Raw genomic sequence first — 16,144 nt, 5'->3', positions numbered from 1 at the left:
CTTGAAGACGGAAGGGACGTAGCCAGCGGTCAAGGATGAGTTGATGAGCGAGGTGAGGTAAGGGAGAAGGTCTCCGGAAATGGTCTGGAGAAGAGAGGAGGGGATAGGGTCAAGCGGGCAGGTTGTTGGGCGGCCGGCCGTCACAAGACGCGAGATTTCATCTGGAGAGAGAGGGGAGAAAGAGGTCAAAGCACAGGGTAGGGCAGTGTGAGCAGAACCAGCGGTGTCGTTTGACTTAGCAAACGAGGATCGGATGTCGTCGACCTTCTTTTCAAAATGGTTGACGAAGTCATCCGCAGAGAGGGAGGAGGGGGGGGGGGGGGAGGAGGATTCAGGAGGTAGGAGAAGGTGGCAAAGAGCTTCCTAGGGTTAGAGGCAGATGCTTGGAATTTAGAGTGGTATAAAGTGGCTTTAGCAGCAGAGACAGAAGAGGAAAATGTAGAGAGGAGGGAGTGAAAGGATGCCAGGTCCGCAGGGAGGCGAGTTTTCCTCCATTTCCGCTCGGCTGCCCGGAGCCCTGTTCTGTGAGCTCGCAATGAGTCGTCGAGCCACGGAGCAGGAGGGGAGGACCGAGCCGGCCTGGAGGATAGGGGACATAGAGAGTCAAAGGATGCAGAAAGGGAGGAGAGGAGGGTTGAGGAGGCAGAATCAGGAGATACGTTGGAGAAGGTTTGAGCAGAGGGAAGAGATGATAGGATGGAAGAGGAGAGAGTAGCGGGGGAGAGAGAGCGAAGGTTGGGACGGCGCGATACCATCCGAGTAGGGGCAGAGTGGGAAGTGTTGGATGAGAGCGAGAGGGAAAAGGATACAAGGTAGTGGTCGGAGACTTGGAGGGGAGTTGCAATGAGATTAGTGGAAGAACAGCATCTAGTAAAGATGAGGTCAAGCGTATTGCCTGCCTTGTGAGTAGGGGGGGAAGGTGAGAGGGTGAGGTCAAAAGAGGAGAGGAGTGGAAAGAAGGAGGCAGAGAGGAATGAGTCAAAGGTAGACGTGGGGAGGTTAAAGTCACCCAGAACTGTGAGAGGTGAGCCGTCCTCAGGAAAGGAGCTTATCAAGGCATCAAGCTCATTGATGAACTCTCCGAGGGAACCTGGAGGGCGATAAATGATAAGGATGTTAAGCTTGAAAGGGCTGGTAACTGTGACAGCATGGAATTCAAAGGAGGCGATAGACAGATGGGTAAGGGGAGAAAGGGAGAATGACCACTTGGGAGAGATGAGGATCCCGGTGCCACCACCCCGCTGACCAGAAGCTCTCGGGGTGTGCGAGAACACGTGGGCAGACGAGGAGAGAGCAGTAGGAGTAGCAGTGTTATCTGTGGTGATCCATGTTTCCGTCAGTGCCAAGAAGTCGAGGGACTGGAGGGAAGCATAGGCTGAGATGAACTCTGCCTTGTTGGCCGCAGATCGGCAGTTCCAGAGGCTGCCGGAGACCTGGAACTCCACGTGGGTCGTGCGCGCTGGGACCACCAGGTTAGAGTGGCAGCGGCCACGCGGTGTGAAGCGTTTGTATGGTCTGTGCAGAGAGGAGAGAACAGGGATAGACAGACACATAGTTGACAGGCTACAGAAGAGGCTACGCTAATGCAAAGGAGATTGGAATGACAAGTGGACTACACGTCTCGAATGTTCAGAAAGTTAAGCTTACGTTGCAAAAATCTTATTGACTAAAATGATTAAAATGATACAGTACTGCTGGCTGGTGAAGTAGGCTAGCTAGCAGTGGCTGCGTTGTTGACTTTGTTTGAAAGTGTAGCTGGCTAGGTAACCTCGATAACTGGCTAGGTAACCTCGATAACCTCGATAATTACTCTAAACTACACAATTATCTTAGATACAAAGACAGCAAAGACAACTATGTATCTAGCTAACACTACACTAATCAAATCGTTCCGTTGTAATGTATTATTAGTTTCTACAGTGCTGCTAGTCGGTAGAAGTTGACTAGCTAGCTAGCAGTTGTTGACTAGGTAGGAGAACGGTGGCGCGGCGACGAAAATAGCTGGCTAGCTAACCTCGATAATTACTCTAAACTACGCAATTATCTTAGATACAAAGACAGCAAAGACAACTATGTAGCTAGCTAACACTACACTAATCAAATCGTTCCGTTGTAATGTATTATTAGTTTCTACAGTGCTGCTAGTCGGTAGAAGTTGACTAGCTAGCTAGCAGTTGTTGACTTAGTAGGAGAACGGTGGCGCGGCGCGGCGGACGAAAACAGCTGGCTAGCTAACCGCGATAATTACTCTAAACTACACAATTATCTTAGATACAAAGACAGCAAAGACAACTATGTAGCTAGCTAACACTACACTAATCAAATCGTTCCGTTGTAATGTATTAGTTTCTACAGTGCTGCTAGTCGGTAGAAGTTGACTAGCTAGCTAGCAGTTGTTGACTAGGTAGGAGAACGGAGGCGCGGCGGACGAAAATAGCTGGCTAGCTAACCTCGATAATTACTCTAACCTCGATAATTACTCTAAACTACACAATTATCTTAGATACAAAGACAGCAAAGACAACTATGTAGCTAGCTAACACTACACTAATCAAGTCGTTCCGTTGTAATGTAATAGTTTCTACAGTGCTGCTATTCGGTAGAAGTTGGCTAGCTGGCTAGCTAGCAGTGTTGACTACGTTAGAAGGACGAAAATAGCTGGCTAGCTAACCTCGATAATTACTCTAAACTACACAATTATCTTTGATACAAAGACGGCTATGTAGCTAGCTAAGAAAAATTGCTCAGATCAAACAAATCAAACCGTTGTACTGTAATGAAATGTAATATTGCCTGTGGAGCGAAGCGAAGTGCGACTACTCGCTCCAGCTCCAGCCCGGAACTTATACCAATTAGACACTAGAGTTATTGATGTGCAGAAGATAAATGTGCAAGTAGAAATACAGGGGTGCAAAGGAGCAAGATAAATAAATAAATACAGTATGGGGAAGAGGTAGTTGTTTGGGCTAAGTTATAGATGGGCTATGTACAGGTGCAGTAATCTGTGAGCTGCTCTGATAGCTGGTGCTTAAAGCTAGTGAGGGAGATAAGTGTTTCCAGTTTCAGAGATTTTTGTAGTTCGTTCCAGTCATTGGCAGCAGAGAACTGGAAGGAGAGGCGGCCAAAGGAGGAATTGGCTTTGGGGGTGACTAGAGAGATATACCTGCTGGAGCGTGTGCTACGGGTGGGTACTGCTATGGTGACCAGTGTGCTGAGATAAGGCGGGGCCTTACCTATCAGAGACTTGTAGATGACCTGAAGCCAGTGGGTTTAGCGACGAGTATGAAGCGAGGGCCAGCCAATGAGAGCGTACAGGTCGCAGTGGTGGGTGGTATATGGGGCTTTGGTGACAAAACGGATGGCACTGTGATAGACTGCATCCAATTTGTTGAGTAGAGTGTTGGGGGCTGTTTTGTAAATGACATCACCGAAGTCGAGGATCAGTAGGATGGTCAGTTTTACGAGGGTATGTTGGCAGCATGAGTGCAGGATGCTTTTTTGCGAAATAGGAAGCCGATTCTAGATTTAATTTTGGATTGGAGATGCTTAGTGTGAGTCTGGAAGGAGAGTTTACAGTCTAGCCAGACTCCTAGGTATTTGTAGTTGTCCACATATTCTAAGTCAGAACCGTCCAGAGTAGTGATATTGGGCGGGCGGGCAGGTGTGGGCAGCGATCGGTTGAAGAGCATGCATTTGGTTTTACTTGCATTTAAGAGCAGTTGGAGGCCACGGAAGGAGCGTTGTATGGCATTGAAGCTCGTCTGGAGGTTAGTTAACACAGTGTCCAAAGAAGGGCCAGAAGTATACAGAATGGTGAAGTCTGTGTGTGTGATATTGCGCGCCCAGCTGAGAATCAGAGATGAGGGCACACATCGATATACAGTATAGCCTAATAAGCAACTAATTCTAAAACACTGAGAAATATTGAAATTTCATCAATTACAAATTACATGACACTCCCCTTGACTAGATGTAAAAAAAAAAAATACTAAACCCTCCCCTTCACTGAAATTAAAAAAGCATGACCCTCCCCCATTTTCTTTCAGATAACCATTCTGTACATTTTCATCCATCTGTAAGTTGCATCAACTCACTCTGTGTGCAATAATAGTGTTTAACATGATTTTTAAATCACATCTCATCTCTGTACCCCACACATACAGTCTAGTCTCTATTTCCCGAAACGACTCTTCAGATATTTTCATATCTTATCGAGTACAGTCTTGTATTTATGTATTATTATTACCTCATCAGTTCTCATTACTGAACGTCACAAACCCTTGGATATCTGCACAAACCCTAGCCTCCATAATGTTTAATTGTTTATTTACTAACTAACTAATCAAATCACAGAATTACATAAACAAACAATATAGTTATTGGTTACTAACACAATGCATTGATAAGTCCCTAGTGGGCTAAACCAGTATGACGGCTTGGTAGACAATGGAAAGGGGTGAGAACAGATAAAAAGCAGGAAAGATAAAATGGACCCACTACACACAGTTGATAATTATATTAATTGAAATGTATGTATTTACGCCCGTATGCCATTGTTGTCTTCTCTGTTGGAATCACAGGCCCGTCTGCTGGCGAGTCAGTTCATCAGAGAGTCTCTGGTTAACTTCCCCAGAAGTCACAATGTCTTTCATAGTTGTCGCTATCTCAGCGACTCTGGATAGTGTCTGTTGTAATGCATACGTCAGGCGTACAGATGGTCGTTGCATGGAATAGATGCTTCCGCGGTTATTGGTTATCTCGCGCTAGATTTACATAATTTCCAGCTGCAGACTAGTAATTCTACGTCTAGGATTTGTTCTTATTCTGTAGTAATCGATAGTCTCAGAGTTGAACCATTTCCAGCCGTGTAGTCAACACTACACGCTGTCTGGTCTCCTGGGCCTATTGTTATCTTTTCAAAAGTATTCTTATACTTATTCATTAGGGGTGAAACAGTTCACAAAACTCACTGTTGGGTATGATACGGTACAGTGGCATCACGGTTTGGTACGGTTTCGATACATCGACAAAATAAATGCCTGAGAAATATGTCATTTGTATTTAGATTTTCCATTTATTATCATAGTAAACATGGGTAGCTTGAATTCCCAGGAGCATATGGAAACAAAGGGACAACAAAAAACAGCAGCGCCTAGTCATTTAAAACAGAACTTCAACAAGAGTGCATAGTCCAGCAGCATATATCAACATTTTGTCAAATAGCAGTGTCTTAAACAAAATAGGACCACTTGAGACAGGTTATTTGAAAAAAAATCTAAAATCAAAACATTTTTATCCGATTTTCAAGTTTTTCTTTAAGAAGATTAGTCTATCCAAATGATCTGCAGTGAGCACAGATCGGCTTGCCAGGTAGCGCCTTTCTAACATGGCAACATGAGGGTATATTAACTGTTTGGTCTTCCACCATGTACAGTTGAAGTCGGAAGTTTACATACACCTTAGCCAAATACATTTAAACTTTTCGGTTTTGGGGCAGTGGCTTCTTACTTGCTGAGCGGCCTTTCAGGTTATGTCGATATAGGACTCGTTTTACTGTGGATATAGATACTTTTGTACCTGTTTCCTCCAGCATCTTCACAAGGTCATTTGCTGTTGTTCTGGGATTGACTTGCACTTTTTGCACCAAAGTACGTTCATCTCTAGGAGACAGAACGCGTCTCCTTCCTGAGCGGTATGACGGCTGTGAGGTCCCATGGTGTTTATATTTCCGTACTTTTGTTTGTACAGATGAACGTGGTACCTTCAGGCATATGGAAATTGCTCCCAAGGATGAACCAGACTTGTGGAGGTCTACAATTTATTTGCTGAGGTCTTGGCTGATTACTTTTGATTTTCCCATGATGTCAAGCAAAGAGATACTGAGTTTGAAGGTAGGCCTTGAAATGCATCCACAGGTACACCTCCAATTGACTCAAATGATGTCAATTATCCTATCAGAAACTTCTAAAGCCATGACATAATTTTCGGGAATTTTCCAAGCTGTTTAAATTCACAGTCAACTTAGTGTATGTAAACTTCTGACCCACTGGAATTATAATACAGTGAATTATAAGTGAAATAATCTGTCTGTAAACAATTGTTGGAAAAATTACTTGTGTCATGCACACAGTAAATGTCCTAACTGACGTGCCAAAACTATAGTTTGTTAATCAGAAATTTGTTGAATGGTTGAAAAACGAGTTTTAATGATTCCAACCTAAGTGTATGTAAACTTCCGACTTCAACTGTAAGTGGATCAGCATCCAGGGGAATACATTCCACTTCCCTGTATAAGGTCACCTCCTCCTCTATCACCTTGACCTTTGACTTAGTTCCCTGCTCCTGGGTCGTGAACAACTCCAGAAAAAGCTCAGCCATGGCAGATTTCTTTTCTGGAGGAGAACCCCTGTCGTCTAACGTCTCTGGAGAGGGGTTGGCTCCTGTGGTATCTATAGCTTGACCCTGCAGAATGAAATTAGATGGAAATGACTATCTCTGAAGTGGCTTTAAAAATATGATTTGTTGTTAGAAGTATATATCAGACACTTATTACAATTATTACTTTATAATTAATTGTTAAATAAATCACTAATTAATTAAATAATAAATGTCACATGAACAAAATAAATACAATACCTGTTGTATATTGGTCACAATCTCTGCTGTGAGTTCATTGTAGACTCTCAGACGAGCAGCAGCATCTAAGTGCAGCAGGGACTTGAACTGGGGGTCCAAAGCGGTGCTCTTGTGTAAGAAATCTTGGACACCAGGGTCAGCATATCTAGGCTCCAGGTTAACTCTGATAGCAGTCTTGACATCCCTTACTGTGGGTTCATCTTCATCAGATGCCACCATTGATTTCAGGATCATTGTTTTCATTGGCAGGACCATGGAAACTGATGGAATGCTCTCAGTGCTGATCAGTGTTGTGACTGTTTTGAGAGGTTTGCACACTTTGGATAACTTCCTCTGCTAGTCTTATGTCATTTCAGACAAAGTCACAATATATTTGACATTCTTCCTCACAGCTTGATCAGTCAGTGTAGAATACACCGCAACTTTCTGCTCAAGGTATCTCTCAACCATGTCATGGCTTGAATTCCATCTAGTAGGGACATCTTGGATTAGTTTGTGATTTGGCAGCTCCAGCATCTCCTGGTTTTATCTTGAAAAAATGTGCAGCAGTTGTGCTTTTATGAAAGAAGGATACCACCTTCCTGATCTTTGCTAGGAGGCGAGAGATTGGATTCACTGACATTTCTTTTTGAGATGCTAGATTAATTACGTGAGCAAAGCATCTTATCTGTGGCCCCAATCCAGCTAGTGCAAATGCATTTACAATATTTCTAGCGCTGTCAGTGGTCACAGGAATTGTTACATCATCCCTCTCCAACTTCCACACTGCAACTACTTCCCTTAGCTCTTCCCCCAAGTTTACACTGGTGTGACTACTCTCAAGGGGATGTGTTTGAAGGACATGGCTTTTAATCTCCCACTGCCGTATTGAGATGAGCCGTTACAGTAAGGTAGCTCTCTGTAGCTCTAGACGTCCAACTGTCTGTTAGAGCACCAGACCGCGTTTCAGACAACTCGCTCTCAAGTTGTCATTTTGTTTTTTTTGTATGAGGCAGGTATTAATGTCTGGGAGAAATGTGTACGGGAAGGAATAGTGAAGCGCGGCTCAACCACTTTAAACATGTTTCTGAACCCCGCATGCTCTACCACAGAGAAGGGTCTCATATCTGAATGAATTTTGCTATCGCTGCGTTGATTTCTTTAGCCCTACCGGAGTCAGCCGCACTTTGGGGTGATGTCGGGGCAAATGAGTAGTCATGTTACTCATATTGCCACTCGAATAGTCTATCGGCAATGAACAGAGCCTACATGTTGAAGAAGTTTTATCCACCTCTCGTTGGTAATCCCTGTTATAGTTTACAGGGAAACCGAAATGTTCCCAGATGGCAGACCTGAATGATACTGGGGCGTCTTCTAGTTCTGGCTTGCCATGTTGCTCCTTTGCATTTAGCTAACTGCTAATTCCTTCATCAGCTAATTGCTGCTACGACGGTCTCTCAGCTCTGTTCTCGCTGGAGTGAAATAATTAATGAGCGGAGCTGTATACGAGACAAAACAACTTACTTTTTTTTAAGACAACTTTATTACTAAAGAAACGTCCCTTTTTCAGGACCCTGTCTTTCAAAGATAATTTGTAAAAATCTAAATAACTTCACAGATCTTCATTGTAAAGGGTTTAAACACTGTTTCCCATGCTTGTTCAATGAACCATAAACAATTAATGAACATGCACCTGTGGAACGGGACACTAACAGCTTACAGACGGTAGGCAATTAAGGTCACAGTTATGAAAACTTAGGACACTAAAGAGGCCTTTCTACTGACTGAAAAACACCAAAAGGAAGATGCCCAAGGTCCCTGCTCATCTGCGTGAACGTGCCTTAGGCATGCTGCAAGGAGGCGTGAGGACTGCAGATGTGGCTAGGGCAATAAATTGCAATGTCCGTGCTGTGAGGCGCCTAAGACAGCGCTACAGGGAGACAGGACGGGCAGCTCATCGTCCTCACAGTGGCAGTCCATGTGTAACAACACCTGTACAGGATCAGTACATCCGAACATCACACCTGCGGGACAGGTACAGGATGGCAACCACAACTGCCCGAGTTACACCAGGAACGCACAATCCCTCCATCAGTGCTCAGACTGTTCGCAATAGGCTGAGAGAGGCTGGACTGAGGGCTTGTAGGCCGTTTGTAAGGCAGGTCCTCACCAGACATCACCGGCAACAACGTCGCCTATGGGCACATTCCCACCGTCGCTGGACCAGACAGGACTGGCAAAAAGTGCTCTTCACTGATGAGTCGCGGTTTTGTCTCACCAGGGGTGATGGTCGGATTCACATTTATCGTCAAAGGAATGAGCGTTACACCGAGGCCTGTACTCTGGAGCGGGATCGATTTGGAGATGGAGGGTCCGTCATGGTCTGGGGCGGTGTGTCACAGCATCATCGGACTGAGCTTGTTGTCATTGCAGGCAATCTCAACGCTGTGCGTTACAGGGAAGACATCCTCCTCCCTCATGTGGTACCCTTCCTGCAGGCTCATCCTGACATGACCCTCCAGCATGACAATGCCACCAGCCATACTGCTCGTTCTGTGTGTGATTTCCTGCAAGACAGGAATGTCAGTGTTCTGCCATGGCCAGCGAAGAGCCCGGATCTCAATCCCATTGAGCACGTCTGGGACCTGTTGGATCAGAGGGTGAGAGCTAGGGCCATTCCCCCCAGAAATGTCTGGGAACTTGCAGGTGCCTTGGTGGAAGAGTGGAGTAACATCTCACAGCAAGAACTGGCAAATCTGGTGCAGTCCATGAGGAGATGCACTGCAGTACTTAATGCAGCTGATGGCCACACCAGATACTGACTGTTACTTTTGATTTTGACCCCCCCCCCCTTTGTTCAGGGACACATTATTCCATTTCTGTTAGTCACATGTCTGTGAAACTTGATCAGTTTATGTCTCAGTTGTTGAATCTTGTTATGTTCATGCAAATATTTACACATCTTAAGTTTGCTGAAAATTAACACAGTTTATAGTGATAGGACATTTCTTTTTTTGCTGGATTTATATAGATATTTTTCCCACATTAATTTATACGCCATAGATTTATGCAATAATATTTTTTTTTACATTGAAATATATATATACAGTGGGGAGAACAAGTATTTGATACACTGCCAATTTTGCAGGTTTTCCTACTTTCAAAGCATGTAGAGGGCTGTAATTTTTATATACAGTGGGGCAATAAAATGCAAATTAATTACTTAAAAATCATACAATGTGTTTTTCTGGATTTTGGTTTTAGATTCCGTCTCTCACAGTTGGAGGGTACCTATGATAAAAAGTACAGACCTCTACATGTTTTGTAAGTAGGAAAACCTGCAAAATTGGCAGTGTATCAAATACTTGTTCTCCCCACTGTATATATATATATATATATCTTCCTAGCTGGAATAAATGATTAATGTATTGTTAGGTTCGCAGTACGTACCGAACCGTGCATCCTGGACCCTGTACCGAACGGTTCAATACAAATACACGTACCGTTTCACCCCTATTATTCATTCATCTTATGCAACATTCAGAAGTAAACCTGACAGTTGGGAAATGTCCACTTTAAGAGATACAGTTATGTGTGTTTCCTGTCCTTCATGATATCACCAAATGAAACACACTCAACATGACTGTCCCTTAAGTGTCCACGGACCATTCCCACATTCTCAAAAATAGAAATATTGTTTAATTCTCCCATTTTGGGGATTATGAGTTTCGGCAAGAGAAGCTCTGTTCTCCATAGACTCTCTCCCTCAATACTGCATGGCAGTTTCTACCAGGTATTTTTAACCATTGTAAAACCTGATTTGGGAGAGAGAATGAGAGAGGGGGAGCCACGATCTACACCCAAAAGGCGCCATGTCGTGACAGATTCAATTACAAAAACCAGGGAGGTCATCCAATGCCTCGCAATGAAGTGTACCGATTGGTAGATGGGTAAAAATATATATATATCCCTTTGAGCATGATGAAGTTATTAATTACACTTTGGATGGTGTGTCAATACACCCAGTCACTACAAAGATACAGGCATCTTTCCTAACTCAGTTGCCGGAGAGGAAGGAAACCGCTCAGGGACAGTTTTATCCAAAGTGACCGACAGTCTTGCGCGCATATAGTAGCACTGTATAGGGAATAGGGAGTCATTTGAGATTGGCTCAGTGTGGATGGCAGCTGAATTAAGGAGCTGTTGCAGCAGCAGATAATAAAGAGGGGTATGTGTGTACGTGCCTGCATGTGCGTGTACAGTAGGGGGGACTCTAACTCTGCTTATTTTGCGATCGAGTCAGGCCCCCCTGGCCCTCCAGACACAGTGGCAGTGGAGGAGGTGACGGACAGCACAGCCCAGCTCTCATGGAGCCGCGGCAGGGATAACGGCAGCCCCATCACCAGCTACCTCATCCAGACCAGGACCCCCTTCACTGTGGGCTGGCAGAGGGTGGACACAGGTAGGCCTGCACATTGATCTAACCGTGAAGATTTATCTGTGAAGATTTAATTGATAGGTCATACATTTCATCAGGTATGGAAATTAAGCTAGCCCGCTAGTCCGTGGCTAGTTCTTTTCAGACTGGGATAGCAGAAAATGTGCCCAACTAGCCTGCCGGCTAGTGAAATTCTGTCTTTTCAAATATGGCTTGGCACAGATTTTGGACCCGGGCTAGTAAAATTTGCAGTCTTCTTGGCCGGCTGGCCAGTGCCCAATATCCATACGTTCCATCCCTGCATTTGGGCTCCCGAGTGATCCAGCGGTCTAAGGCACTGTATCTCAGTGCTAGAAGCATCACTACAGACCCTGGTAGATTCCAGGCTGTATCACAACCAGCCGTGATTGGGAGTCCCATAGGGCGGCGCACAATTGGCCCAGCTTCGTACAGGTTTGGCCGGGGTAGGCTGTCATTATAAATAAGAATCTGTTCTTAACTGACTTGCCTGGTTAAATAAAGGTTAAATAAAATAAAAAATGTGATAATGAACATGTGAAAGAATATTTAATGTTGAACCACAACAACAGATCATGTAGATGCCCTATCCTTATTTATTTTACCATAAGGGACTATTCGATTGAAATTATGGTTTATCTACGTTGATGGGATGCCTGATCTTAGCCTTATTTCCCTCTGTCCCTAGTTCCTGAGGTAATTGATGGCAACACACTGACAGCCACAGTGGTGGATCTCAATGCCTGGGTGGAGTACGAGTTTCGAGTTGTGGCAAAGAACAGTGTGGGAGTGGGCGAGCCCAGTCCCACCTCCCTCCAGACACGGACAGAGGATGCAGGTGAGTTGTTCACACAAATTCCACTCCATAAGACGCTTCATAAAATGCTTCATAAAACGCTTCATAAACTTTTCATGACAAGTAGCTGGGTCATTCCACGAATAGAGTGCCTTTTGCATCTCTTTTGATTTTAAGTAGAAATTGTGCACCATATTGAATTTTAAAATCCTGTTATATTAAATGGAAGTGCCCTTTAAAAGGTTGAGTAAGTTCGATTTTTGTCCTCACATTGTACCCACATTTCTATTATATGTAAATAGTTTATGATAAGTGAATGCCATAATGTAGATATTTTGTTAGATACTGCTCGCTATTAGATTTTTTTCATTTTAGCTGTCATGCTAGCTATTCGGTCCAAGCCACTGAGCTATATATGAACTAGAGGCCGAGTTCAAGACGGACGACCATTGTTTCAATGTAATCTACTCATGTTTGCATGCACTGTTTCGTGGTTGTCCAGATTCGATTTTAGAGAGCTGATTACGCCTGCGCATGAGCACTTAATGCGCACTGGAGCAGCGCGAGAAGTGACAACATCATCAGGTCATCCAGAAATTTGACAGAGTGAATTCATATAAAATGTTAATATCTTCAGCTGTGAGTGATGGAAAAAATCAGCCTGTAAGACAATTTACTTTAATAATTTAATGGATGTTTTTGGAAAGTGTATTATTTGCAATTTTCTCATTTGACTTCTCTATGGGAGTTGTGGCAGGTAGCCTAGTGGTTAGAGCGTTGGGCCAGTGACTGGAAGGTAGCTGGATCAAATCCTGAGGGGACAAGGTAAAAATCTGTTGTTCTGCTCCTGAGCAAGGTAGTTAACCCATTGTTCCCCGGACGCCGTGGATGTCGATTAAGGCCAGCCTCCCCCCCCCCCCCCGCACCTTTCTGATTCAGAGGGGTTGGGTTAAATGCGGAAGACACATTTCAGTTGAATACATTCAGTTGGACAACTGACTAGGTACCCCCCTTTCCCCCATCTATGAGAATGTTAATTTTGGGCTTGACTTCAGAAAAACTGCAATACCGAAAGTGTCCTCTGGGTACAGTGAAAAGCGTGCTTCTAGACTGGAACCCTGGGGCCTTGGTACCAAGTAATGTAAAGAGAGGGAACAGTCAGATGCGTCATAATATCCCGGAAGTAAAGCCGCACTGGAAGACAGATTTGAAATGGAATTACATTGAAAACAATGGAGCAGGGTGGAAAAAAACCCATTAAGTATTTTTGGAAGGTCTGTGGTCACAATTCTACTAAGAAATTAAATACAGTGCATTCGGAAAGTATTCAGACTCCTTGACTTTTTCCACATTTTTTTTCTCATCAATCTACACCATACCCCATAATGACAAAGAAAAAACTGAACTATCACATTTACATAAGTATTCAGTCCCTTTACTCGATTACAGCCTTGAGTCTTCTTGGGTATGAAGCTACAAGCTTGGCACACTTGTATTTGGAGAGTTTCTCCCATTCTTCTCTGCAGATCTTCTCAAGCTTGGTCAAGTTGGATGGGTGAGCATTGCTGCACAGCTATTATTAAGACTCTCCAGAGATTTTCGATCAGGTTCAAGTCCGGGCTCTGGCTCGGCCACTCAAGGGCATTCAGAGACTTGTCACGAAGCCACTCCTGCATTGTCTTGGCTGTGTGCTTCGGTTCGTTGTCCTGTTGGAAGGTGATCCTCCCCAGCCTGAGCACTCTGGAGCAGGTTTTCATCAAGGATCTCTTCGTACTTTGCTCCGTTCATCTTTCCCTTGATCCTGACTAGTCTCCCAGTTCCAGCCGCTGAAAAACATCCCCATAGCATGATTCTGCCACCACCCTGCTTCACCATAGATATGGTGCCAGGTTTCCTCCAGACATGACGCTTGGCATTCAGACCAAAGATTTCTTGGTTTCTTGGTTTCATCAGACCAGAGAATCTTGTTTTTCATGGTCTGAGAGTCCTTTAGGTGCCTTTTGGCAAACTCCAAGCGGGCTGTCATTTGCCTTTTACTGAGGAGTGGCTTCCGTCTGGCCACTCTACCATAAAAGCCTGATTGGTGGAGTGCTGCAGAGATGTTTGTCCTTCTGGAAAATTCTTCCATCTGTCATAGTGACCACCTCCCTGACCAAGGCCCTTCTCCCCCGATTGCTCAGTTTGGCCAGGCGGCCAGCTCTAGGAAGAGTCTTGGTGGTTCCAAACGTCTTCCATTTAAGAATGATGGAGGCCACTGTGTTCTTGGGGACCGTCAATGACGCAGACATTTTTTGGTACCCTTCCCCAGATCTGTGCCACGACACAATCCTGTCTCGGAGCTGTACGGACAATTCCTTCGGCCTCATGGCTTGTTTTTTGCTCTGACATGCACTGTCAACTGTGGGATCTTATATAGACAGGTGTGTGCCTTTCCAAATCATGTCCAATCAATTGAATTTACTACAGGTGGACTCCATTGAAGTTGTAGAAACATCTCAAGGATGATCAATGGAAAAAGGATGTACCTGAGCTCAATTTCGAGTCTCATAGCAAAGTGTCTGAATACTTTGTCATTATAGGGTATTGTGTGTAGACTGATGAGGGAAAATGTATTTAATACATTGTAGAATAAGGCTGTAAAATGTGTAAAAGTCAAGGGGTCTGAATACTTTACGAATGCACTGTATTTGCAGCGGATGCTATTGACAAGCTATTTAATTGTTTTTTTTATGGGTCCATTATTATCCCATTTCAATTTTATAAGATGCTTTGGGCAGAGCAATTTAATTAATTTCATTTGTCAAATTCAATATAACTAAAATATCACAAAGATATCGTAATAAACCCCCAGTAACAACTTATTTTCGTCAGGGAATAGGAAACAAGAACCTCAACCTACAGCGGTCAATTGTTTTTGCCATATTTAGAAGCAAGCACCAACACACTTGATAAAAACTGAAACACACATGTGAAAGCTTAATTACATAAACGATGGAATATATCCATGATAAAAACAAGAGAATTAAATCTAATTGGATACATTAGAAAAAAGATTAGTTGAGAAGCAGCCAACACTCGTGTGTGGATTGCTATTCCTAAAATCAATATGGACATCACCTGGTGCTGAAAGTTGAGTAGACTAATTTAATAACAAGAGGGCTTTGTTGGAGCCCTATTTAAGAAATAAGAGATAGGCTTACCTGTTTGATAGATGCAGTAATGTTATTAATATATTTGTTGGTAGGCCTAGCTATTTCCTCAAATACTGTCACCAGGCCTACCTCTATGTCTGTGGAGGGCTTGGTGTATGGTTGAAAAAAAGGCTTGAATTGAGGGGGTAAAGGGCAAAAAGCATACCCCTTGTTAGCTTGAGGGAGGAAATAAAATGGATCCAGATTATATAAAGCAATCAATAACGATGATAAACTCGATGATTAACACAATACTTTGTGCTAAAAACAAGCTGTAAAATACACAAGAAAGACACGGCTCTGATGCACACGGAGATAAAGTATATTTGGTTAGTCTATGACATTCAGAGGTTGAGCTACGGCCTTCTGCAGGTCGAGGACACCAACAATATTGACTTTGTTTGGTAAGTATTTAGTAATCTAATACAATCACAATGTGACTGTTGCTATCAATTGAGATATTCATGTTATGTAAAAGAGAATATGTTTTTAAGCCCAGGCAGCTTTTAGGGACGCACTTGTACCTTCTGCTTTTGGGTTAAGCCACGGACGAGTAGCCAGCTTCAAATTCTTCATCGGACTCAGGCCTCATGTCTGGGGTGGATTCATGACGACGTCTCATATTTAATTATTTGCTTACAGCGACAGTTTTGTTGCAAACAAGACACTGGTTTGGCATCGTAGAAGTATGGTAAGATGAATATCACTTAATAGGGTATTAATAGAGACATTGACATTTTTATGTTATTGTCATTTAATTAATTAGCCCACTAACCAGATGTGTTCAATGTGTAGTGTAGGCCTATGAATTGGGCTGCGAGTCTTTGCTAGCCTTTGCTGTTCTGGCCCGCTGACTAGCTACAAGCTCATGAAGAAATTGGCTGGAGACCAAACCTTGTTGCCAAACCCTGTTGCATTTCGTAAATTCAATCACCCCCTTCACGATCTTCAAAAATATGTGGATACAGTGCTAAACTTGAAGAACTCATGGTTCTCTGTGGTTCTCTCTGTGAAGTGACATTATGTTGTTGCTCGCTAGTGCGGTCTGCAGAAGAAACTATACTGTAAAATGTAACAACAATTGCT

The 16,144-nt window shown here is 43.6% G+C and overlaps 1 protein-coding gene across 1 annotated transcript in view; it reads left to right on the top strand.

The window, feature by feature from the left end:
• The window catches only part of LOC120059321 (contactin-3-like), a 70,209-nt gene that overhangs the window by 28,088 nt on the left and 25,977 nt on the right, over window positions 1-16,144 (top strand). The window contains exons 14-15 of the mRNA XM_039008287.1: window positions 10,919-11,077; window positions 11,760-11,909. Of these exons, the coding sequence (XP_038864215.1) occupies window positions 10,919-11,077; window positions 11,760-11,909 (309 nt within the window). The remainder of the gene's footprint in view (window positions 1-10,918; window positions 11,078-11,759; window positions 11,910-16,144) is intronic.

This window comes from Salvelinus namaycush, chromosome 14 (genome assembly GCF_016432855.1).
Source record: "Salvelinus namaycush isolate Seneca chromosome 14, SaNama_1.0, whole genome shotgun sequence".
In the NCBI taxonomy this organism is placed as follows: domain Eukaryota; kingdom Metazoa; phylum Chordata; class Actinopteri; order Salmoniformes; family Salmonidae; genus Salvelinus; species Salvelinus namaycush.
This window is presented reverse-complemented; position numbering and strand designations above follow the sequence as displayed.